This window comes from Gracilinanus agilis, chromosome 4, assembly GCF_016433145.1.
Source record: "Gracilinanus agilis isolate LMUSP501 chromosome 4, AgileGrace, whole genome shotgun sequence".
NCBI classification, from domain to species: Eukaryota; Metazoa; Chordata; class Mammalia; order Didelphimorphia; family Didelphidae; genus Gracilinanus; species Gracilinanus agilis.
Window position 1 is genome coordinate 132054157 of NC_058133.1, and position 27042 is coordinate 132081198.

At 36.9% G+C, this 27042-nt stretch overlaps 1 protein-coding gene across 2 annotated transcripts in view; it reads right to left on the bottom strand.

Annotated features, from left to right (window-relative positions):
- Window positions 1-27042, bottom strand: part of SUSD4 (sushi domain containing 4) — a 244160-nt gene that overhangs the window by 61414 nt on the left and 155704 nt on the right. Inside the window, exons 4-5 of one of the 2 annotated variants that reach the window (XM_044674035.1) lie at window positions 11325-11513; window positions 2762-2767 (exon numbers count right to left, since the gene is read on the bottom strand). In XM_044674035.1, coding sequence (XP_044529970.1) covers window positions 2762-2767; window positions 11325-11513 — 195 coding nt within the window. The remainder of the gene's footprint in view (window positions 1-2761; window positions 2768-11324; window positions 11514-27042) is intronic. The other variant, XM_044674034.1, reaches the window with a different exon arrangement.

The window sequence follows — 27042 nt, forward strand, 5'->3', positions numbered from 1 at the left end:
CTTCCTTTCCTTCCTTCCTTCCTTTCCTTCCTTCCTTCCTTCCTTCCTTCCTTCCTTCCTTCCTTCCTTCCTTCCTTCCTTCCTTCCTTCCTTCATTTCTTCCTTCCTTCTTTTCTCTCTCTCTCTCTCTCTCTTTCTTTTTTGCTAAACATGCTTATCTTCCATTTTAGAATTAATATGGTGTACTGGTTCCAAGGCAAAAGAGAGGTAAGGACTAGGCAATGGGAGTTGTGACTTTCCCAGGGTCACACAGATAGGAAGTGTCTGAGATCAGATTTGAACCTAGGACCTCCTATCTCCAGGCTTAGCTTTCTATTCACTGAGTCATCTAGCAGCCTCAATTTTCCCCCCTAATCCTATAACATTGTACAGTCAGCAGCATTTACTAACCACCTCTTAGCTCAGTGCTTTGCACAAAATAGGTGCTAAGGGGTTTTACGTTGTCCAAACAAATAAATACTTAGGTTCATGTAGCTATGATCCTTATTTCCATTTTGTAGGTTTGGGTTTGCAAAGAAAGGCCTCTTTAAGACGTTTCTTTCATCATATGTATTTTGCCACAAATTACAATGATTTGGACAGTGGACAGTACCATCTTGGACATGGTATTATGAACTAAATGGCAAGCCTATTATATATAACCAAAATATTAATATACTTTTCTAACCAATTGTCATTACTTAAAACACACACACACATATGCAAAACCCAAAATAGAATTCTTTACTAAAATAGTTACATATAAACATTATACTACTCCTGCCCCCCTATAAAAAACAGCCTTACCTTCGACTTAGAATCAATACTGAGTATCTGTTCCAAGGCAGAAGAGCAGAAAAGGCTAGGCAATTGGGGTTAAGTGACCTATGTTCAGGTTCACACAGCTGGGAAGTGTTTAAGGTCACATTTGAATCCAGGATCTCATTCCCCTGAGCCACCTAGCTACCCCAGCTACCCTCCCTAACTTCCTATTACATCCCTACAGGTTTGATCCTGCTTTCTGTCTTCCCCAGACATTACCCTTAACACATTTATGACCTACTATTTCACATAGATTAATCCTTTTACCATGAGATCTCTTAGCATTTCTCCTTTCTCAAAGCTTCTCAGCAGTAGTAACTGTTCTAACCTCCTTCCAGCTATCACAAACATTATTCCTATTTTTAAAAAGATATTTTATTTTCCCAGTTACATGTAATAATTTCTAAAGTTATAAGAACCAAATTGTCTCACCCCCCCCCACCTTCCCTCCCATGTGTTGGAGATGGTAAACAATTTGATCTGGGTTATACATGTATAATCATGCAAAATGTATTTCTCTATTGTTCACTGTTGTAAGAGAACACTCATCTAAAACCCAAATCTCCAAATAAAAACACAAATAGAGTGAAAAGTAGTATGCTTTGATCTGAATTCTGACTCCAGCAGTACTTTCTCTGGAGAGGCTAGAATTCTTTGTTATAAGTCCTTCAGAAATGTCCTGGATACAAAATAAACTCACACAAATCATCAGTATTTCTATATATTATCAACCAAATTCAGCAGCAAGAGATAGAAAGAGAAATTCCACTTAAAGTCACTCTAAACAATATAACATACCTAGAAATCTACTTGCCAAAACAAACTTAGGAGTTATGTGAACACAATTACAAAACATTTTTTCACACAAATAAAGTCAGATCTAAACAATTTGAAAAATATTATTATTGCTCATTGGTAGGCAGTGCTAATATATTAAAAATTATATTCTACCTAAATTAATCTGCTTATTCATTGCCATACCAATCAAAGTACTAATAATTATTTTACAGAACTAGAAAAAAATAATAACAAAATTCCTCAGGAAGAACAAAAGGTCAAGGATATCAAGGGAATTAATGAAAAAAAATGTGAAGGAAGGAGGCCTAACAGTACCATGTCTCAAACTGTACTATAAAGCAGGAATCATCAAAACAATCCGGTACTCACTAAGGAATAGATGGGTGGATCAATAGAGTAGATTAGATACACAATATACAGAGGTAAATGACCTTAGCAACCTAGTGTTTGATAAGCCCAAAGATCCCAGCTTTGGGAATAAGAACTCACTATTTAACAAAAACTGCTTAAAAAACTGGAAACCAGCATGGCAGAAGCTAAGTGTAGACCAATATCTCATACCATATACCAAGATAAGGTCAAAATGGATACATGATTTGTATATAGTGATACCATCACTAAATTAGGGGAACACAGGATAGTTTAATTGGCAGATTTTTGGAGAAGGGGAGAATTTATGACCAAACAAGAGACAGAGAGTATTATAAGATGTAAAATGAATAATTTTATGATTATATTAAACTGAAAAGCTTTTGCACAAGCAAAATGAATGTGTAACCAAGATTAGAAGGGAAACAAAAAACTCAGAAAAAATTATGACAAATTTCTCTGATAAAGGTCTAATTTCTCAAATCTAAGAGAACTAAGTCAAATGTATAAGATAGGAGCCATTCTCCAAATGAATGGCCAAAGGATATTTTTTTCAGATGAAGAAATCAAAGCTATCAGTAATGGTATGAAAAAATCACTCTCTTTTTAAAAAAAAATAATAAACCTTTACCTTCCATCTTGGAATCAATACTGTATATTCGTTCCAAGGCAGAAGAGTGGTAAGGGCTAGACAATGGTGGTTAAGTGACTTACCCAGGGTCACACAGCTGGGAAGTGTCTGAGGCCAGATTTGAACCTAGGATCTCCCATCTCTAGGCCTAGATCTCAATACACTGAGCTACCCAGCTGTCCCCTAAATCACTCTTGATTAAAGAAATGCAAATTAAACAATGCTGATATACTACCTAGCACCTCTCAGTTTGGCCAGTATGACAATAAAGGAAGATTGGGACACTAATGCATTTTTGGTGCAGTTGTGAACTGAGCCAATAATTCTGTAAGGCAATTTGGAACTACGTCTAAAGGGCTATAAAATTGTGCATACCCTTTGATCTTATAATATCACTACTGGATCTATATCCCAAAGAGCTATTAAAAAGAGAGAAAGGAGCTACTTATACAAAATATTTAAAGCATTTCTTTTTGTGGTGGTAAAGAATTAGAAATTGAGGGAATGTCCATCGACTGGGGAATGACTGAACAAACTGTGGTACATGAAGAAGGTGAAATGCTATTATGCTAATGAGAAATGAAGAACAGGATAATTTCAGAAAAAGCTAGAAAGATTGACATGGACTGATGCAGAGCAAAACAAGCAGAACCAGGAGAACATTGTACACAGACACACCAATATTGTACAATGGTCAACTGTGAAAATTTGACTATTCTCAGCAATGTGATAATCTGGGACAATCCTGAAAGACTTTTGACAGGGAATGCTATTCACTGCCAGAGAAAGAACTTTTGAGTTGGATGGATGTGGATCAAAGCATAATATCTTTCACATTAGTGTATTTCTAGTTTTATTTTGGGGTTTTGGTTTTGTATGAATATGCTCTTATAACAATGGCCAATATGGAAGTGTGTTTTGTGTGATAATAAAGATAAAATTTACATTTTAAAAATTGTCCTGGATCATTGCATTGCTGAGTAGCTAAGTCTTTCACAGTTGATCATTCTACACTAGCATATTGCTGTTACTGTGTACAATGTTTTCCTGGTTCTGCTTATTTCACTCTGCTATCCCTACTTTTGACTAAGCCTATTTGCAATCATTGATATTATTTCCTCCTGTCTCTGCTAGGACTTTATTTCAGCAGGAATTCCCCCATCCCCCATGCTCTCCATTTTTTTTTACCAGTGTTGTCTTTCCATCTGTTTACTACTGTGCTTAAGCCTCCCTAAATCCTAAAAAAAATCTTTCTTTCATCTTTTTGTGCCACCTAATTAATAATAATAATAATTATTATTATTTATATATGCACTGTTTAAGCTAACTACTTTCCTATTGTCCCATCTCTCCTTTCCCCTTCATTCCTCAACTTCTTGGGAAAATTATCTATAACTGATGATGCTTCTCCTTGCCCATTGACATTCTGGTTTTCCTCTCTAATATTCTACTGAAATTACTTTCTCAAAAGTCATCAGTGGCCTCTTATTACCAAATCTAATGGCTTCTTTCTTTCTGTCTGTCTGTCTCCTCTTCTCATCCTGCTTGATCTCTCTGCTACTTTGGCTTTTAATGAATACTCTTTCTTCTTTGGCTTCAGAGACATTATATCCCTCTTGGTTCTTTTTCTACCTTTCTAACCATGCTTTTGTGTCCTTCTAGGCTCCTGGCTGTCCCACGGTTTCTTTAAACTCATCAGGTCCAAACTGAGCTGTCTTCCTTCCTTCCTTCCTTCCTTCCTTCCTTCCCTCCTTCCTTCCTTCCTTCCTTCCTTCCTTCCTGATTTCTTTGTGACAGAAACACCATTCATCTATTCTCTTAAATTCTCAGTGTTGGGTATTACCTTTGAATCTTACCACTCTGGTACTTCTTAGGAGTTACAATCAGTTAACTTCCCAAATCAAGCTCTGCAATATGTCTCCCATCTATGCCTTCCTCTCTTTTTATTCCCACTACTGCCATGCTAATTCAGGACCCTATTACCACCTCCTTATATTACTCTAACAGCCTCCTAGATAGTTTTCCTGTTTACATTCTCTCCTTTTGATCCATGTTTCATATTTCAGTGAGAATAATCTTTCTTGTGAACAGAATAATAAGATTTCATATTTATAAAGCATTTTAAAGCTCAAAATGGATTTTACATATACCTCTTTTAATCTCAACAAATTTGTGAACAATGTTCTCTTAGTTCATTATCTCCATTTTATAGGTAAGTAAACTGAGACTTAGAGATGATCAAGTGACTAGATATTATATCACTCTTGTTGTCAAATATCTTCAGTGGCTCCCTAGAATCTTTTAAGTAGATTTCAGGTTCCTTTGCTTGATATTTTAGCTCTTCCATAATCTGAACTCTTTCTCTATTTTGTATTAGTTCAACTTCAGGAAATATTAACAATGCCTTTCTTTTTTTCCTCTCTTGTTTCTTATTCTTTTCTCTGCTCTCCTCCTTTCTCCTTCTTACTCACCCCTTCTTCTCCCTTTTTCTCCTCACCTCCTCTGTTTGTGTCTTTCTTTGATATTAGCATTTAGATAGGTTGAGTTAGAGCTTCTGTAACCATATGTGGCGTCTTCTCATTTTTAACTTTCCCTTAATTTAATAGTGATTTTGAATTTCGCTTTGAACAGTTGATGATCCAACTATACATAGATAAACTGATTTGGAAATGAACGTCACATCAGTAATGAGTCATTCTCCTTCTGTTAAGATGTAGTAAATTTCATTTCTTTCTGTGCTGTGTTTGCTGGCCATGTTCAGTGACTTCTGAGTTTCTTCTTAAAGAAAGCATCAGTGATAGATATTCATGAATCTTCATGGACAACAGATAAGTACAAATACTGCCTGAGTTCAGAAGAATCAACTGTCCAAATAAGTTTCTGGACAACATTTCATATATTTAAAAAAAAAAACCACCAAAAACCCATTTTTTTTAATAGGGCTGAATGTTCAGTGTGAGTCAGTAGTGTGAAAGCAGCCACAAAAGATAATGCAAATTTGAGTTCCTTTAACACTGTATCCAGAATGATGGCGATACCGGTTCTACTGTACCCTGTCTTATTTGGACAGCAATTGAGTATTTCATTCAGGCTTGGGCATCTATTTAGAAAGGACACTGACATCTTTCTCAAGTACATGCAAAAGAGGCTGACCAGAAAAGTGAGGGGACTTGAAAATAATTGAAGGAATCTATGAATTTTTAACCTGAACAAGAGTTGGCTTTATTCTAATATTTGAAAGACCACCAGGACTTAAAGGAAGCCCCACAATTGTGCTAAGAGAGTACACCATAAATTTATGTTATCCAATTTCAAATGGACCTTTACTAGGCAAAGGCTGCTGGGGTGCAGTGGGCAGAGTGCTGGACTTGTAGTGAGGAAGTTTGAATCCTACCTTAGACATTTAATATCTATCTGTCCTCTATATCTTACCACTCAGAGTCAATTCCCTGATTTCTAAGAGGGGGATAATAATAGCATCTATGTACCTCATGGGGCTGTTATAAGGATCAAATAATATATAATACATATAAAATGCTTTACAAACCTTAAAATACTATATAAATGTTGGCTATTCTAATTATTTTATTTCTCTCTAGCTGATAATCAATCTCCCTTTCCACAGGAACAATTTCAAACCTTCTCTTCCCTTCCATTCTTTCCCTTTCCCTACCTTATAAGCTGAGTATGTTATATTCTTACTTTTTTGAGAAAAGGGAGGCCATTAGCCATGAGCTCCCTCTTTTCCCTTTCTCTTATCTCAAAACCTTTTGACATAATTCCCCACTTTCTTTCTCCTTTCCCTCATTCCCTGGAAAAGAAATGGACCTTCTCCTTGCCAATGCTAATCCTGCCACAAGTACACTTGATTCCATCCATTTCCCTGTTTGCCAACAATTTCTTCCAACAAGCCCCTTATAATCTGGCCTCTTCCTACCATTCCAGTTTTCTTACATATCTTAACTCTCCTCCGTGTTACATTATTATGTTGATAACTATCTTGATATACTAGAGTTGCCCTACTATGTGGGTAATGAAAATATGTAAGACTGACTCCATTTACCTGGGAATCAGAGTGATTTGGAGAAACAGATCGTCTCAGAGTAACTTGAAGAACATGTTTTTGAAAGTAACCACCTGGATGAAGTAATCATAGAAAGCAGCTCTCTTAGTTCTAGGAGAGTAGGCTGGACACATTCCATACCAACTCTCACAAACTCTCTCTGAAATGAGATAACCAAAGTCCTTGTGCTTTGTCTAGTCCCAGTCTTGATTATCTCTGATCTCAGACTTTCTTTCTCTGATTAAATTTATCATTTGGCCTCAACTATGGGACATATGAGGCTCAGTGGATCATTGTATTGCTGAAACATTGAAACTGAATCACTTCATACTCTTATTTTGCTATCTTAGCTAAAAATATGTACCAGAGATATTCGTTTCCCCCTTGCTTGCAAACCTGAGTATCCAACATGCCATTCCTGAGATCTCTTTATCCATACCACTCCATATCTCACCCTGGATCAGCTCCTTCTACCCCCTTTCCTGTCTCCCTTCACTAAGAATTATAAAAATAGTTGCTGGTCAGCTATATTTTGAGTTTTTTGTACTAGACCAATTTACTCCCATATGCATGTATGTCTTTAATCTTACAGGTACTTAATATCTCTTGTTTTTCTTCCTGTTCAAGGAAAGTGGGATAGAGGGCTCAGGTGAGGTCTGTGCTTGTTACAATGCCCTACAATTCATAGGTTTCTTCAAGTAACCCTCCCAGGAAGAGAGACATAACTTTTGTAGAGTCTGTGCCTCAGTTTACAAGGTATTCTGTGACACTGACCTCCTAGCTATTTCTCAAACTTCTCTAAGACTAACCATTTTCACTGGTTGTCTCCTATGTCTAGAATTCTCTCCTTCCTCATCTCTGTCTCCTGGTTTGCCTGGCTTCCTTCTACTCTCATTTAAAATCTCACCTTCTGCAAAAAGACTTTTCTCATTTTCCTTAATGCTAGTTCCTTCCCTCTTAGATTATCTTCAACATGTACATATCTTTCCACAGTTATTTGAATATTGCTTCCCCGCATAAGACAATAAGCTTCTTAGGAGCATACAGAGATGGCTTTCTTTTCCTCCCTCCCTCCTACCTTTCCTTTCTTCCTTTCTTTTTTCCTTCCTTCCTTCCTCCCTCCCTTCCTTCTTTCCTTCTTTCCCTCCTTCCCCTAGCACTTAGAACAATGTCTGGCACATAGTGGGTGCTTAATAAATGCTTATTGACATGATTTAAAATTGAATCCTAAATTATCCCTTCCTTTTTCTCAACCCCCCTCCCTATTTGATGGATCTTTCCCAATACTCTTCAAACATGTCCAAGTCTCCATAGTCTTAAAATTTTTTCACCAGACCTTAGTATCTTCTCCAACTATAGTTCTATCTCTCCTCTGTTGCTGTTCACTACTCGACACTTTGACCCCATCAACCAACCAAAATTCATTTCAGTCAACAGTGTTCCATTAACCTCCAAATCTGATGGTCTTTTTCTCAGTCCTCATTTTTTTTTTAATCCGGGGCCTATATGTATTTGATACTGCTGACCTGGATTCTCCTCCTGGATACTTTCTTAATTCTGGGTATTCTTGACAGTACTCCATCTTGGTTATCCATCTATTCTCCTCCTGCGTGTCATTCTTCTTTGGTAGCTTCATATCTCTATCATAACTCCTAGCTCTGAGGGTTTCCTCAATGCTTTCTCTTGAGTTCTCTTCTCACTCCACACTCTCTTGTGGTGACTTTATCACCTACCATTGGTTTATTGGTCATCTCTATGCAGATCATTGATAGAACTATCTATGTAGTCCCAATCTTTTCCCTGAGCTTCAGTCCCATACCACCAACTGCCTATTGGACATTTTCTACTTGATATCCCAGAGATATCTCAAGGTCAATATGGCCAAAACAGATCTTATTACCTCTTCCTCATTATCCTTTTTGAAATGTCCACATTTCTCCCAAAGGCTCTGACATTCTTATGTTTTAGAATCTCAGTGTAATCTTTGACTTCTCATTTTCCTTCATTCTATATGTGCAATCAGTTGCCAAATGTTGCCATTTCTACTTGAATATCTCTGTCATATGACCCCATCCTTTTACTCTCTGAATTGTGAACTCACTTCAGATCAGGCTCTCAGAATTATTTACCCAGACTACTGCAATACCCTACTAACTGGTCTCTGACTCAAATCTCAAACCACTCTAGTACATCTTCCATGCTGCTACTAAAGTGATTTTCCTGACCATGTTACTCTTCTACTCAATAAATTACCTCTAGAACAAAATATATGTTCTCTTTTTGTTTTCAAAGATTTGCAAAACTTGTTTTTGGCTTTATTTTACACACACACATATACATATGATACTATACATATATATGTATATATATGTATGTATGTATATAAACTTTTGTTCACTTCCAAGGCAGAAGAGTGGTATAGGTTAGCAAATTGAGTGACTTGCCCAGGGCCACACACCTAGAAAGTATCTGAGGCAAGATTTGAACCCCAGTCCCTCCCAACTCCAGGCATAGTAATTTGTCCCCTGAGCTGTCCAGTCTTGTTATACATTAAACATTTCCAAAATTCTATAATCCAGTTTGGATTATAATTCTTCTCTCTAATAGTTCTTCTCTCTAATCCTCCCAAAAAGCACTACATCGGCTTTGCATGAGCTATTCTCCATGCCTGAAATGTACTTTCTCCTCTCTTTGATCTCAGAGAATCCCTCTTTTCCTCTAAGATGCAGCTCAAACTGTCTAACTTCTACATGTCTGCCCTAATAGCCCTTCTTGCTAGAGCCTTCCCTGCCTAACTTCCTTGTGTTCAAGTACTTTTTAAATTTATTTTGTATTTATTCCTTTATAAGAATTCCATATATACTTAAATATGTATATGTTGCTCCCCAACAGACTGGAATCTTTTTGAGAATAGGTATTACTTCATTCTTTGTATTTGCATCTTTAACATGTAGCATATTGCTTAGGACTTAATAAATGCTTGTTGATCAGTCATTCAGTGAGTACTTATTAAGAGCTTCCTAGGGCCAGCCACATATTGAGGCATCAAAGTGGCTCAAAGAATAGAGCACTGGACCTAGAGTTAGGAAGACCTGAGATCAAATATGTTCTCTAAAAACTCACCAGCTGTGTGACCTTAGGCAAGTCGAGTAACTGCTTTTTGCCTTAATCTGCTGTAGAAGGAAACAACAAACCACTCCAGTATCTTTGCCAAGAAAACCCCATATGGGATTATGAAGAGTCAGACATGACTGAAAAATGATTGAACAATAGTAAAGTGCCAGGTACTACACTAAGCACTAGGGACATCGGTACAAAGTATAAAATAATTCCTATTTGCATGGAGTTTATATTGATTGATTGATTGATTGATTGATTAGATCTAAAGTATGGAATAAGAAAATGTAGGTAGAAATTGCAAAGACCTAAGTTTCAGTTTAATATGAAGAAAAATTTTCTTGCAACTGGTAGTCTGAAAAAGAGAATAGGGGTCTTAGCTCCTCATGATGGTGAATTCTCCTAAAAAACTGGAGGTGTTTAAGAGGAGGCTAGATGACCCTTTATTGGGGATGTTGTAGTTGCCATTCCTATTTGGATACAGATTGGAATAGATGACCTCTGAACCTTCCAACTCTGTGAATCTTTGATTTTGGTGCACTATTGTCATGTCACCATTCTCTTATTTTCCTTTGAGTTTGTCATCCTTAATTAGAGTGCAAATTCTTTTGGCAAGCTCCTCAAAGAAAGGGGCCATATCTCCCAACTCCGGCTCCCTGCCCATCCACTCATACCATGAGCTAGAGATGATAGAAACAAGGAGTACATTAACTTCTCTTCCTTTTGTGTCCCAGTATTTATAGCTGGAAAGTATCTTAGAGATCATCCAGTCCAATCTCCTTTTTTTACAGATGATGTAGGAGCAAAATCTAACCCAATTGAGCTCTTTATTTATGGCTTTGGCCCCTGTCTAGCAACAGGAGAAGGGTATACACATTTCCTATGCCAAGGAGAAGTTTTCATATGAATTCCATCCCTACAGGCCCTTCCTTTTGTCTGACAAATTTCATCCCTCCCCCTTCTTTGTCTTTTGCTCTTTGGTCAGTGGACTCAAGTATTTACTGCCTTCAAAAGTAATGGCAGGTTTGTGCACAAGCACACGTCTGTGCATATATAACTAAAAGAAATAAAGCTGTTGCTTTCAGGCTGTCTCATGCACACTTGCAGCCAAACATTTACAACCCAGCTATAAAGTACATGAAAATACAGTGAAAACACCGACATAACAGTGAAAAAATGGGTGAGATATATGATGCTATAATACAATCTGTTTTCATTTGTTGGAGAAAAATTAATTTTATAAGACAATTCATTTAACACAGTGATATTTTTCAGTTTAGCCTTTGATGCTTGAAACTTTCATTCTATTCTCCCTCCTCCTCCCCTGTTTGAAACAGAAAGATGGAAGAAGCAAATTGTATTTCTCCGTAAACTGTCAACATGATCTCATGAAACATGTTCTAAATAACTCTACAGACTCAGGACTAGGTCAGGGCATGATACACTCCTGTGGGGGAAACCAGGCATTTTCTCTGAGCTTTTCTCCATCAAGTGTACATTTTTAATAGACCTCAATAAAACAAAGAAGATAATAAGATATGTTACCTTCTAAAGCAAGGCACCTGGGTGGACTATATGACCAGATAAGGTTATATAAGCACTCGAGATACTCTGACCCCTCTAGTTTGAATCCTGGGAAACAGTGGTAGGCAATCACTGCTCCCACGGGGAAGTTGGACTGGTACTCAGACATGTTGACGTAACCATTAGCAGAAGCCAGAGGTCTCAGGCAACCTGCAAATTAAGATAAAAGAAGCAGGGGTCTTTTATTAGGAAGAGTTTTATTCATTTGTCTTTGTTCATCTTTGTTAGAGACATGGGGTTTGAAAACTAGAAAATAAAATACCAGATATTACTGCAACATTCTTACTTTGGAAAAAAAAAAGAGCAAATACTCAACAACTTGTTGGTCTCATTGCCCGAGTCTCTCATCTATCTTTTCTTTTTTAATGAGAAAATTTGGCTTTGCCTTTTCAAATGGTTCCTAATTTCTAGGAGGTCAGATGAGTAAATAAGCAAAAGCAGGGATTATATATTCCCTGTAGTGAAGAACTCAGTTCAAATGTAGCCTCAGATACATACTAATTGTGACCCTGGGCAAGTCACTCCATTTTATCTGTTGTTGAATTACGGATTGAATATTCTAATTCTTTAGGAACAGAAGAGGAAGAGAAAAACAAACTTTTGACTCCTGTAATTGGTAGCAAAAGAAGAATGTGACCTCAAATCAATTTAAGCATAGCTCTTTCATATTTCATTTAACAGATGTGTTCCTGAAAAGTTAATAATAAACTGGTTTTTGTAAACTGAATCATATTTCCAGTGATGTAGGATAGTCCACTTTTTAAAATGAATGCTGTAGCAGATTCTTCAATAAAGTGAAGACTATCTCTTCAATGTATCAGTTTAGGAATGAGACTTAGATCTTTCACCATTGCCTACTGTAATGTTTTCCCCCAAGGCTATGCCTGCATGCCTGCAGGGAATCACCCTAGATTCTAATTTGTGTGGTCATCACTCCTTACTATCCATAGCCATAGTTTTGCTAGAGGGAACAACTTGCTGTTGGGATGGAACCTCTAAAGAGAAACAACTTCATCTGAGATAAATAATTTGTAATGAATCTACATTCAAGGTTGCTTCCAGTCACTGAGTGTGTTAGACTAAAGGCCAGAGCAATGGGATTATGGATGCATTGGGTGGAGATCAGAGAAACTGTTTATAGAGAAATAGCAATGCCTGGGAGAGATGGCTCTGGCTGTATTTTGGAGAGATTCTCTAGCCCAGACTATGAAAGATTTTTGATCTGTCCACTGAGATGTGACCAGGGCACATTTGGATTCAACCATCTGTGTGTTTCTTGTCTGACCATTGGGTGTAGAAAATAGAGAACCATCTGCTCTGCACAGCCTCTCGCTCAGCATTAGATTTCAATAAACATTAACTAGTTACCAAATAAAATCCAATTGTGGCAAAAGGTCAGCTGTGAAAATCATTCCTTAATATTTCATCTACATATCCCTGGAAACTTTGCCTATGTGCAATTTAAAGCTAAGGTGCATGGATATTTAATTCCATTCAACCAGCATTTATTAAACGAGACAGTGCAAGGGTGCTAAGGATATAAAGACAAAAATGAAACATTACCAACCCTCAGGGACTGCTAGGGAGCTACAACATGCATTCAGATTTTTTTCTGAATCCTTATTTTCTGTCTTAGTATCAACTCTAAGACAGAAAGGCAAGGGCTAGGCAAATGAGGTAAATAACTATCTACTGTGCCCCCTAGCTGCCCTAGTACTTAGCAAAGCTCCCAGCACACAGAGGATGCTTAATAAATGTTTAATGATTGATGGCTTGACTGACAGTATGCAGCAGTTATCACTGTTCATGAACTTTATGTAAAGGAAAGTGATTTCAAAGAAAACAGTCTTATCAAAAGATATTAACAAATGTAAAGACCAGAAAAGCACTTAGTAGTAAACCGACTTCTATTTGAAGGTGGAAATAAATCAAAGAGGGGAGGAAATTTTGGAGTACATGATGGGTTTCAAGAGTTTCTTGGGAAAAATATTTCAGCTCTGCTCCTCTGAAGGGCTCCTACAACAGGAAGGATAAGCAGAGGAATCTCTAGCTTCATCAACACTATCAGTCCACAATGAAAATCACTTCTCATTTCCACCTTTCTCTCAGTCAGTTATTTATTAACAATCATTTGTTATGGGTTAACCATCTGCCAAGCACTGTGCTAAGTGCTGGAGATATGAAAAAAGACAAAAATAGTCTCTGCCCTCAAGAAGCTAATATTCACTATAGGATATACATGGAATGTATGCAGAGCAGATGGAAGGCAATTTCAGAGAAAAAAGGTGTCAGCGGATGGGGAAACTAGGTAGAGGATCCTACAAAAGGCAGTCTTTGATCTGAATCTTGAAGAATGGCAAGGAAACTAGAGGTGAGATGGCGTATCTTTCTGGGAAAAGATGGAGTTGAGAGATAGAGTGTTGTGGGTGAGGAACATCTCTGGACTCAAGTCAGCTTAGCAGGATGTCAGAATGAATGGGAAGGTCAGGGAGAGGGGGATAAAATATAAGGAGACTGGAAAGGTAAAAAGGAAACAGTTTATAGTGGGCTTTTTTAAAAATTAAACAGAAGACTTTATAATTAATCCTAAAGGCAATAGGGAGCCATGTGGAGCTCTTCTTCTAGCTGGGAGATATGGTCAGACATATTTTAGAAAATTCATTTTGACAGCTGAGTGGAGGATGGAATAGAATAGGGAGAAACCTGATGTAGAGAAACTAATTAGAAGGTTATTGCAGGTTATATGCATATACACAGCTGAGCACAGGAATACATTTCAGTCAACAGGGAAACAGGAAGCATAAGGGAGAAGAGGGATGGAAGAATTAGAAAAAGGATGGACTAAGGGAAGGATAAATTCAAAACAAAACTAATTCTAAATAAGGATGCACAAAAATATTTGGAGTTCTTTTTTAGTTCTTAAAGAATGGGAATCTAAGAAAGTGCCTATCAAGTAGGACTAGGATGAATAAGTTATGGCATATAAATGTGATTGAATACTATTTATTGTGCTTTAAGAAATGATGAAGGGGATTGTTTCAAAGAAACTTGGAAGACTTATATGAACTGATGCAGAGTGAAGTTAAGAGAACTAGGAGAACAATTTATTCAATGGCAACAATATGGTGAAGACAAATACATTTGGAAGAATTAGGAACTCTGATCAATGTAATGACCAACAACTCCAGAAGACTAATGAAACCTACCTATTTCCTGATAGACGTGACTCGTAGAATATATATGTATATATATATATATATACAAATATACATATTATATCTATGTGTATTTGGATATGGACAGTGTGGAAATGTGTTTTGCTCAACTATAAACATTTGTAACAGGAGTTTTGTTTTTTCATTTTCCAGGTTAACAGGATGGGTTTAGAGTGGAAGGAAAAGAAGGCAGATTTTTTCTAGTTGGAAAAATATATTTTTTAAATTTTATTGCAGTAGTTTAAGTAAGAGGTTATGAGGACTTTAATTATGGTGGTAGCTGTGTGACTAGAGATATATGAGAGATATTGTGAAGGTAGAAATGACAAGATTTAATGATGGATTTAACTGAAGAACATATGAGGTGACTGAAAGTTAGGGCTTAAAGATGATCTGATCAAGTTTGTGAAACTCTGTGACTAAAAAGGTGATCTCAAATGTAATAAGAATGTTGGGAAGAGGGGAAAATGGTGGGGGGAGATAATAAGTTCTATTTTAGGCATGTTGAATTTGGGAACCATATGGAACTTTCAATTTGATATGTCTAAAAGACAGCTGATGATGCAGACCTAAAGTTTAGGAGAAAAATTAGAACTATATATATTTTTCTGGGAATCATCCTCATAGAGAGGATAAATGAACCAATGGGAGCTGCTAAGATAATCAAATGAGATTCCATAAAAGAAGAAGAGAAGAAGGCCTAGAATAGAACCTAGGGAATTACTCATGGGATTACCAGAAAAGGAGAATGAGAAGAAGCAGACAGACAGGGAGGAGAACCAGGGGAGAACAACGGCATAAAAACTAAGAGAGGATACAGAGTAAAGATGGCAGAGTAGAAGCAGGGAAACTTGAAATCACCATGAGAATTCCCTCCAGCCACTCTTAAAATAGCACCAAAAAACAAATACAGGAGTGAAAGAACCAACAAAGAAGCAGAATGAAGCAACTTTCATGAAGAGAACAACCTAAAAGTTAGGCAGTGAACATTTGAGGCACTATGGAGAAAATGGGGCACAGCCAGCAGGAGGTTACAGCAAGGAATAAGGAGCAAGCCAACACCAATGCCCCTCCACATATATGCACACACATACCACAACTACTGTTCCAGGTTCTGAACCTGGGCCCAAGCCACTATCCAGACCCTGAGACCCTACCTGGGCCAATAGCAATCCAACCCAATGCACAACTCCTAAAGTTCCAAGCAAACCTACAGTGAGGTCCAGAATTCCAGCCCAGGACAGTCTGTGCTATTCAGCCTGATCTGTGGGGGTCCAGGCTTGTGGTGAGGACCTAAATCCCAGTTTGGGTTTAGCCCCAACTGTGAGGCTAGAATTTGAGCCATCAGCAGAATCAGGAGATAATTGAATCAGCAGTGGCAGGTGGCTCTCAGAGCTCCCAGCCCATAGGTCATTATACCATCTTAGAAGAACTGAAACTAGCAGAAACCCAGAAATAAGGCTAGGATAGCATCAAGAAAGGGCTGAAATTTAAGAGGTTGCCCCATCCTCCTGGAGAACAGAGCCTACCTTTAAAATAAAAGGGAAAATCAAGAAAAAGGCTGAGAGAATGAGCAAACATCAAAAAAACAAAACAAAACAAAAAACAGTTAACCATAAGGAATTTTTATGGAGACAAAGAGCAAGGCACAGACACAGAGGGGGACAGTGAAAACAAAGCAAATACTTGCAAAGTCCCAAAGAAAAATATGAATTGGACTTAGATTCTGGAAAAGCTCAAAAAGGATTTAAAAAATCAATTAATAGAGGTAGAGAAAAAATGGGAAAGAGATATGAAAGAAATGCAAGAAGAAATGGGCCAAATGAAAATGGAGTTCAAAAGCTGATGGAAGAAAATTATTTCCTTAAAAAATAGCATTGGACAACTAGAAACTAATGACTTTATGAGGCATCAAGAAACAACAAAACACAATCAAAAGAATGAAAAAATAGAAAAAACAATGAAATAGCTCATTGAAAAAACAACTGACCTTGAAAATAGATTTAGGAGAGACAATTTAAGAATTACTGGACTACCTGAAAACCATGATAAAAAGAAAGGTCTGAACATCATAATACATGAAATTATCAAAGAAAACTGTCCAGATATTCTTGAACAAGAGAGTAAATTAGAAATTGAAAGACTCAATAGGTCATCTCCAGAAAGAAATCCTCAAATGCCAGCTCACAGGAATATAATAGCTAAATTCAAGAGCCCCCAAGCCAAGGAGAAAAATACAAGCAACAGCCAGAAAGAAACAACTCAAATACCATGGAGCTACAATAAGGATCACATAGGACCAAGTGACTTCTACATTAAAGGATTGGAAGGCATGGAATATGACATTCCAGAGAGTGAAAGATCTAGATTTACAACCCAGAGTCACCTATCCAACAAAATGGAGTAAATTCTTTCAAGGGGAAAAATCATCATTCAATAAAATAGCAAATATCCAGAAGCATTCCTGAGGAAAAGACCAGACAAACAAAAAATTTGAAGTCCAAACACAAGACCCAAGAGAAGCCTAAAAAGTTAAATAAAAAAGAGAAAATTTAAAGGACTCACTAAGGTCAAACTATGTATTCCTACATGGAAAGAGAATATTTGTAATGCTTCAAAATTCTTATTAGTAGTAGAGCAGTTAGAAGGAGTGTACTTAGACAGAGGGTGAGGAAGCAAGCTGATTCTGTCCTATTTATTATATTATAATCTTTTTATTATATTATACCTAATATATAAATATAATACATATTATAATATAGTTATAAATTATAAGATGATATGATATGCAAAAAATCAAGGGATGAAAAAGAGGCTTGCACTGAGAGAAAAGGTAAGGGAGAGGTAGAATGAGGTAAATTGTATAATATAAAGAGGCATGAAAAATNATAATACATATTATAATATAGTTATAAATTATAAGATGATATGATATGCAAAAAATCAAGGGATGAAAAAGAGGCTTACACTGAGAGAAAAGGTAAGGGAGAGGTAGAATGAGGTAAATTGTATAATATAAAGAGGCATGAAAAATTATTACAGAGGATGGAAGATTGAGGGTGGTGATGGGCAATGTTTAAACTTTACTTTCATTGTAACTGGCTTGGAGAGGGAATAACAATCATTCTCATTGGGATATAGAATCCTATCTTACCATATAGAGAAGTAGGAGGGGAATAAGACAAGAGAAAGGAGGTGGTAATAGGAGGGAAGGAAAATTGGGGGGGGGGATGACAAAAAAGAAAAACCTTGGTGAGGAAGAATGGAGTGAAAAGAAAAAGAGCAGGATCAAAAGAGGAAAATAAGATAGAAGGGAATACATAATTGGTAATCATAACTGGGAATGTGGATGGGATGAATTTGCCCATAAAATGGAAGCAGATAGTAGAGTGGATTAAAAAACAGAATTCTACTATATGTTGTTTACAAGAAATACATTTGAGGTAGGCCGAAACACACAGAGTAAAGGTAAGAGGCTGGCACAGAACCTATCTTGCCTGCCCTGATCTCAGAAAAAGCTATTGTAAAAATAAATCTGATTAAAAGAGATAAGGAAGGAAATTACATCTTGCTAAAAGGTACTACAAACAATAAATATCCATACTAAAAACATTTTCGGCTTTACCTCTAAATTTTTAAAGTAGAAATTCAATGAACTTCAGGAATAGACAGTAAAACTATTCTAATGGGAGACCTCAACTTTCCCCTTTCAGATCTTGATAACTCAAACCAAAAAATAAACAAAAAAGAAGTAAAAGAAGTGAATGAAATCTTAGAAAAGTTAGAACTAAGTAACTAAACGTTAGATCTCTGGAGAGAATGAATGGCAATAGAAAGGAATATACCTTCTTTTCAGCAGTATATGGCTCCTACACAAAAACTGACTATGCATTAGGGCATAAAACCTTCACAACCAAATGCAGAAAAGCAGAAATTATAAATGCATACTTTTCAGATAAAAATGTAATGAAAGACCATAAAGCATAAGCCTACATGGAAAGATAAATAAAAAATTGAGACTAAATAATCCAATGCTAAAAAAAGAGTGGGTTAAAGAACAAATTATTATAGAAACAATCAATGATTTTTATTAATAAGAATAATTATGACAATGAAGAAACAACATATCAAAATTCATGGGATACAGCCAAAGCAGTACTTAGGGGGAAATTTATATCTCTAAACACTTATGTCAATAAAATAGAGAAAATGCAGATCAATGAATTGGGCATGCAACTAAAAAAAACTAGAAAAAGAATAAATTGAAAATCCTTATTTAAAGACTAAATTGGAAATCCTAAAAATTGAAGGAAGGAGAACCATTAAACTAATAAGTCTTGAAGTTGGTTTTATGAAAAACAAATAAAATAGGCAGAGTTGGTTAATTTGATTTAAAAAAGGAAATAAGAAAAAAAATAATCAGTATCAAAAATGAAATGGGTAAACTCATCACCAGTGAAGAGGAAATTAAAGTAATCATTAGGAGATATTTTGCCCAATTATATTTCAATAAATTTGACAATCTAAGTGAAATGGATGAATATTTACAAAAACACAAATTGTCCAGATTGATAAAAGAGGAAGTAGAATCCTTAAATAATACCATATCAGAAAAAGAAATTGAACAAGTCATCAATGAACTCCCTAAGAAAAAATCCCCAGGGCCAGATGGATTCACAAGTTAATTCTATCAAACATTTTTGTAAGGGTTAAAGTAGGGGTTTTGACAAAATAAGAGAGCAGATTTTAATAATTTAAGTTTTAACAAGAATATAGTAGAGTTATGAATTCATATTATTCCTTTAAGCTGGGGGAGGGCTTCTAGCAACTTTTAACCATTAACAATTTAGTTTAATTAAAATAGAGATAGTAAAAGAATATAATAAAGGAAGTAAAGATAGAAAAGAGGAAAGAAAGATTACTAATCTCATACCCTATAAATATACCTAAAATTCCTAATACTACCTCTAAACTGTTGTCTGAGGACAGTTTCTTCTGCCTGCACAAGCTAGGCCTAATCTAACCTACTCTATCTATAAATTATTCACTAACTCCCTAACTCCCTAAAATAATGGATAGCCACTACTTGCTCACTCCTTCAATCAGTTTTCTATAGCAGCTCAAACTGTCAGTAGCCAACTGACAGCAGATCCTTGCCTATGAGACAGACTTCCTATTCTCTAGAGATCCCAGAGGCAAAAAGCCTTTTAAAGGCCAAAGCCAAAAGCCCTCTCAGTAAGCTCAGGCCCGCCTTTATATGCCAGCAACCAAACACCAACCCACACTACCAGCAACCAACCCACAATGACCAACTCAAGCCCAGCAGCAAACTTACCTGCAACTGCCAGCCCTCACTGTCAGCCACTCCCCCACCAACTGTCTACAACTGACTCTTAATTGTCAGCAATTGACAACCTGCAACTGACACTGGCTCAGGATGGGGCTCCCCGGTTCCTACTTCCTGTCAGGGGTAGGGATAATCTCATTATCACACTACACATCTCTATGGTAAGAGGACATCCAGGTCCCCATTAAATTCAAGAAATTAAAGAATTCCTTTTTACACAAGTAAATTCTATCAAACATTTAAAGAACAATTAATCCCAATACTATATAAACTATTTGGGAAAATAGGCAGAGAAGAAATCCTACCAAATTCTTTTTATGAAATGAATCTGGTACTATTATCTAAGCCAGGAACAAAAAAAAACAAAGAAAGAAAATTATAGGCCAAGTTCATTAATGAATATAGATGCAAAAACTTTAAATAAGATATTAGCAAGGAGAATACAGTAATATATCACAAGAATCATTCATTATGATCAGTTGGGATTTACACCAGGAATGCAGGACTGGTATAATATTAAGATAACTATCAGCATAATTGACCATATCAATGACCAAATTGACATATCTCATTTGGAATTATTGTAAGCCCTGGAAGACTATGACTCCCAGGACTCTCTCTGCTACAACTTCCCCTGACAACTCCCACTTCTTTGGTGGGAGATGTCAGAGAAAAGTCTGGTGCCTTTTCTCTCTCTATGCTGGAAGCTCAGCTCTTTACCCTGAGTTCTCTCAACCCTGGAAGCAGCACTCTCTATGCTGGAAGCTCCGCTCTCTACCCTGAGACCCTGATCTCTCTCAGGCTTTTTTCCCTTTTTTCCTACCTCCTAGTTTTCCCTTTCTTAATTTAAATAAAACCTAGCTATTGAAAACCCTAAAGTTGCTCTCTGATCATTCATTTGAGGGCTCTGGTCAATTTCCCCCCACTGGGGCTGGGGACCCGATACCTTCCTTTCCCTTCCTCTTTCCTTTCTCCCATTCCTCCTACCTTCTTCCATTTTCCCTTCACTTTCACCACACAGACAGAAATTACATGATTATCTCAATAGATGCAGAAAAAGCCTTCAACAAAACATAAAACCCTTTCCTATTAAAAACACTAGAAGGGGCAGCTGGGTAGCTCAGTGGATTGAGAGTCAGGCCTAGAGATGGGAGGTCCTAGATTCAAATCCCGCCTCAGACACTTCCCAGCTGTGTGACCCTGGGCAAGTCACTTGACCCCCATTGCCCACCCTTACCACTCTTCCACCTATGAGCCAACACACAGAAGTTAAGGGTTTAAAAAATAATTTAAAAAAAAACACTAGAAAGTACAGGGGAAAAAGGGCCATTACCTAAAATGATAACTAGTATATACCTAAAACCTTCAGCAAGTATCATCTATGATGGGTATAAGTCAGAAACCTTCCCAATAAGATCAGAGGTGAAGCAAGAATGCCTATTATCACCACTATTATGTAATATGGTATTAGAAAATCTAGTTCTAGAAATGAGGAAAGAAAAAAAAATTGAAGGAATTAAAGTAGGCAATGAGGAAACAACTATCATTCTTTGCAGTTGATATGATGGTATTCCTAGAAAATCCTAGAGAATCAACCAAAAACTCTTTGAAATAATTAATAACTTTAGTAAAGTTGCAGGATACAAAATAAATTTACATAAATCATCAGCATTTCTATATATTACCAACAAAGTCCAGCGGCAAAGTTAAAAAAAGATAAATTCCATTTAAAATCATTCTAAACAACACTTGCGATTCTATTTGCCTAAGCAAACACAGGAATTATATTAACACAATTATAAAACACTTTTCACACAAAATTTCTAAATACAAAAGATCTAAGGAATTGGAAAAATATTAATTGCTCAAATTGTTATTGTTGTCTACATGTAGACACACAAATACATATACTCAAATAGACTGCTATCTCATTGATTTGGGAGTTCCCTGGAAACCTAATATCGAATCTTAATCCATTCTTTCCCATCCTTTTGTGACTCTCATCCATAACCTTCTGAAAGATTATGGTCCACTCGACATGCTGGGGGCTGCCTCAATTTCACTCAACATGAAGATGTACCAGTGGAGCACTCTAGTTATTTATTTTTCCTCTATTATTCTGGCCTGTAGACCATTCTGTCTTTTCTTCCTGTCACATAAGTCCTTGTTGACATCTTTTACTACTTTTTTTTTAAATAGCTTCTTATTGATTATATATTGCAACATGCTCACACCAGCCATGTACTTCTCTGTCTCCCTTGCTGAGATACTCATTTTTGGTTCTTTGGAGGCAGCTATATTACATATTTCACTGCAATCAAGCAATACTGGTAGAATGTTAGTACCAAAAACATAAGCCTTTGATTTCATGGGAATTTTGCAATTTTCTGAAGTTAAAACTATCTTCTCCTTTTGTTCAATTCTAGGCACAATCTATTATTGTCATTGTCCCACATATACATAATGATGGGCCAACTGTATAGTATGTCCAACCAAATGTATACTGAAAAATGAGGAATGTTATTCTTTATCCATTTGGTATTTTCTGTGTGGGTAGGCAGGCCAAACTCTCTGAATGATTACAGATGTCTTCCAGGAAGCTCTGGTAAGTCTTGAGGTTTGTGCAATGCTAATGGAAAGTCTCTCCCATCCACTGGTTGCAGAAGTAGGGTCAGAGGTCTTGCAGTTGGGAAGGAGAGATTCTGGAGGGACTTACATAGTAAAGGCTCAGGATCAGACCAGTGGGGAAAGAGTTTCATGCTTTCTCTATGTATTATCATCTGTAAACAGGACAATCTGGAGGACCTCACTATTATTTTCTTTGACTTGGATTTTGCACTGGATCACTTCAATCAAAATAGAATATGGGCCCCTCATGTCCAGTGACCACTATGGCTCCTAGAAGGTAGGGTAAATCAGAAACTTGAAGGACCCTTCAAATGTCTACCCCTACCGTCCTAATCACCTGAGCTCTACATACCCAGAGACCACCACAAGGTCTTGACATTGGAACCACCATGAGACTCTTTCCCTAGTGGTCTGACCTTGAGCCCTCTCTGGGTCAATTCCACCAAGATCTCTTCTTCTCAAAGGTCCAAATGAAAAGCTCCTCACCCTTCTGCTGCAACCAACAGACCACTGGCCTGGTACATAACCTTTTCTGTGTTTGGTATTCCCCAATTAGAATGCAAATTCTTAAAGAGCATGTTGTTTTTCTATTTATATTCCCATTGTTTAGTACAGTTCTTTGCACGTAGCACATAGCAAATGCTTTTCCATACTACTGCATTTACCATTTTATACATCTACTAATATTATCAGAAGGTTACTCAATGGGGTTATTTCTGTTGTTATATTTGCAAATAAATCTTGGATGGTTTCGATGTATCAATGGGAGACACTTTTTCTAACAGAATCCGTAAAACTGTGTTTTGTTCCATTGAACCAAGTGCCTTTTCTTAATCAATGAGCAATCAATGCAGTGGAACATTATATTCTTTATACCTTTCCATTAATTATGAAATGGTAAAGATATAGTACATTGTTCAATACTGCATGTAAATGCCTGGTTGTTCCCTATAGATAGTCTATCAAGGATGACATCAATTAAAGATAGATGACTCATAAAGACTTTATATAGATAGGAAAATGGGGATACAAGTTGAGTTATTGATGTTCTTTTGGTCATGTTTTTCAGTATTAATATGAGTCTGAGATTTTCTTACATGCCTTTGATATCTTCTTCTCCTTCACATATCTTGTATGTTATTCCTTCAATAACATCACAGTTGTGTAACATGGGTCTGTCCATGTACATTTGGCCCAATTAACCTGCTCTTCCCACCTTTGTTCCCTTCTGTGCTATTTCTAACTCCTCTTTAAGCACATCTGGAACTGATATCAGGGTTCAAGTGGGATGGTTCATTCAGTCAATAAATATTTATATAGTGCCTACTATAAACCAGGCAGTAGCTAGGTGGAGGTGGCACAGTGGATAGATTGTAGGGCCTGGAGTAAGGAAGACTCATCTTCCTGAGTTCAAATCTAGCCTCAGACACTGACTAGCTATGTGACCCTGGACAAGTCACTTCATCCCGTTTGCCTTCATTTTCTCATCTGTAAAATGAGCTGGAGAAGGGAATGGCAAACCACTTCAGTGTCTTTGCCAAGAAAATTCCATATGCGGACATAAAGAAACAAATGACTGAAACAAATGAACAACAACAAATGAACCAGGCACTATGCTAAGTGCTGGTTCCACTGTCTTTGATGGAGAAAACAATTTGTTGTAACAATTTTTGCAAAGATTTTCCATTTTTCTTCTTTCTCCATTTTCATCCTTGAATGCCCTTGGAATGCCTTTGCTTAGATGGATATCTTGACTAGCTTTCTTTAAACTGGTTTTACTCTCCACTGCTTCTCTCTTCTCTATGGGATAATTTGGCTCATAAACATCAATCATCCTTTTTCATAAGATTTTACCAACACATTTATATTCTTACTTGGTTTTATCCCTGACAGTCATCTTTCTCTGACAAGTAGATCAGGTGTTTATGAAGGAACTCTCCAGGCTCTTCTGGACTCTGTGTTGGGGCAGTTAATTTACAATGGTTAAACTTCTGGATAAAATTGTCAGTTAGTACCCAGTTCATTTCTATTCCTTTGCTCAGTGAGCCTTGGTGCTCCCTAATATCTCTAGAATCAAATCCAAACTCCTCTGTCTGGTATTTGAAATTATTCATAGCCTGATCCTTTCTTTACCTCTCCAGCCTCACTTTTTAAGTGCCCTCTGAACACTCTAGAATACAGCAGCACTGGACTACTTGATGTTTCTTGCATAAAACACACCATTTCCCAATTTTATAACTGTTCTATCTGACCCCTGTGTCTGGGATGATTTGTTCCCTTGCTCTTTATCCTTTAGCTTCCTAGTCTTCCTTCACTATTGAGCTTAAGTCCTTCCTTACACATTTCCCAGTGTCCCTAGTTACTCATAACTTTCCAAATTTTTAATCCTTATTTTCTATCCCAGGAACAGGGGGACAGAACTCAAGAAGTAGCCAAGTGGAGTTAAATGACTTGCCCAGGGTCACACAGCTAGGAAGTGTCTGAGGCTAGATTTGAACCTACCTCCAGACCTGGCACTCTATGCTACATAGCTGCCCCTTGCATACTTTTAATATGTCTTTTATGTATCTAATTATTTCCATGTCCCTTTCCCAATTAGAATGTAAGCTTCTAGAAGGGCTATTGAAGGACTATCTTTTCTTTCTTTGTATCTTTGGGCTGAACACAGTGCCTAGCACATAGAAAATACTTAATAAATGTTTGTTGACTGATTACAGTCCACTTCCTACTTTTGATTTTAAATTATTGGTTTAAATACTTCAGGGTTAAATCATTTCAATTGTACACTCTATCTTTTTCTCATTATTCTTGTTTTGGTGTTCTGAGTCGTACACAGACAGCTGACTCAGGGATAACTCCCACATCAATAAAAAGTCTTTGCCTGTATGTTCAGATAAAATCAATATCATTCTTTAGAGTGTTATTTACTGTTTTCCATGTCTAGCACCAAGCAATTTTTTAAAAGGTATTCATGATACAGAGGTGTGAAATTTCTGTGTGGTCTACAAGTCTTTGATCTGTCTCGTTCTTTCTTCATGAATCATGCTTTTCCATAGACTTCTCCCCACCCTCCCCATTTCTCATTTTTGTGTCGAAGTCAAAAGCATCTGAGCATCTGTTGTTGTTTTTAGCTTGGGACATCTTACCAAGTTCTACATGGAATCACTTTACCACCTCTTCAGAAACTGGTTCTTGCATGATTAGCGCATAATCTGCAATTATGTTCCAGATGATTTTTTTTGCAAATATTTATCATTAGTATTGCACTATGCAACAATCAAACATCCTATGAAACAGTATTTCTTGTAACTTTTGGATTCTGATAAAGCCATACCCTATGCCAACTTTTATCTTTGCTTTTCTGAAGAGTACCTGGGAACCATCCTTCCATTTAGCTCCCTTTTTTCTTCAGGTTTTATTTATAGCAAGGATATCAAGATTATTATGATCTGGCTCCTCTAGCCATATGTCTGAGGAAGCTACATGGTGCTGGCTCTGGAGTTAGAAAATTGTCCTAGTTTCAAATCTGGCCACAGACACATACTAGCTGTGTGACCGTGGGCAAGTCACTCGACCCTGTTTGCTTCGGTTTCTTCATTTGTAAAATAAGCTGGAGAAAGAAATGGCAAACGATTCCAGCATCTTTGCCAAAAAATAAGTAAATAAATAAATAAATAAATAAATCCAAATGGGTTGTGAAGATTCAGATTAGACCGAAACAACTGAACAATGACAGCAACAAGCAGTATAAATGCCCTCGTACTTTTCTAGAAACTCTCACATTTAGGTTTCATAATTAGAATACTGAGTCAAATGAAAGTTTATTGATGGTTTAAAAACTGAGTGTTGCTTAGCATCCTCTGTTCCCTTTCCTTATCTCCTTGCCATTGTGGAAATGATCTGCAGAAGACTGAGGGCCATTTCATGTTTCTCTTTCTCTCATGGGTTGCCATGAATAAAAATAATTTCATCACCAGGTGAATAAGCGGCAACATGCTTCTCTGAAGTTAGCTAGGGTGAACCTCAGAAAATAGACTCGGTCTGTTGTGGAGGCCATATTCTATGCCTTTCCAGCATGGTAGAAACTGTCTGAGCTCCCCTAGGATGGCCTTCTAGAGCACAGGGACACACACCTCCAAGAGACACTGAAGCCTCAGTGTAGAACTCTGTAGAGGACGTAGACATATACACAGACATACCTGCTTATTGTTCTCATTCATGTCTGACTCTTTGTGAGGCCATGAACCATACCATCCATGGGTTTTCTTTGCACACATACTAGGGTAGTTTGCCATTTCCTTCTCCAGTGGATTAAAGCAAATAGTGGTTAAATGACTTGCCCAGGATCACCCAGCTAGTGAGTGTCTGAGACAGGATTTGGACTCAGGTTTTTCTGACTCCAGACTCAGTGCTCTATGCACTGAGCCACCCAACTACATATAGATGTATATATATATATATATATATATATATATATACACATATATAT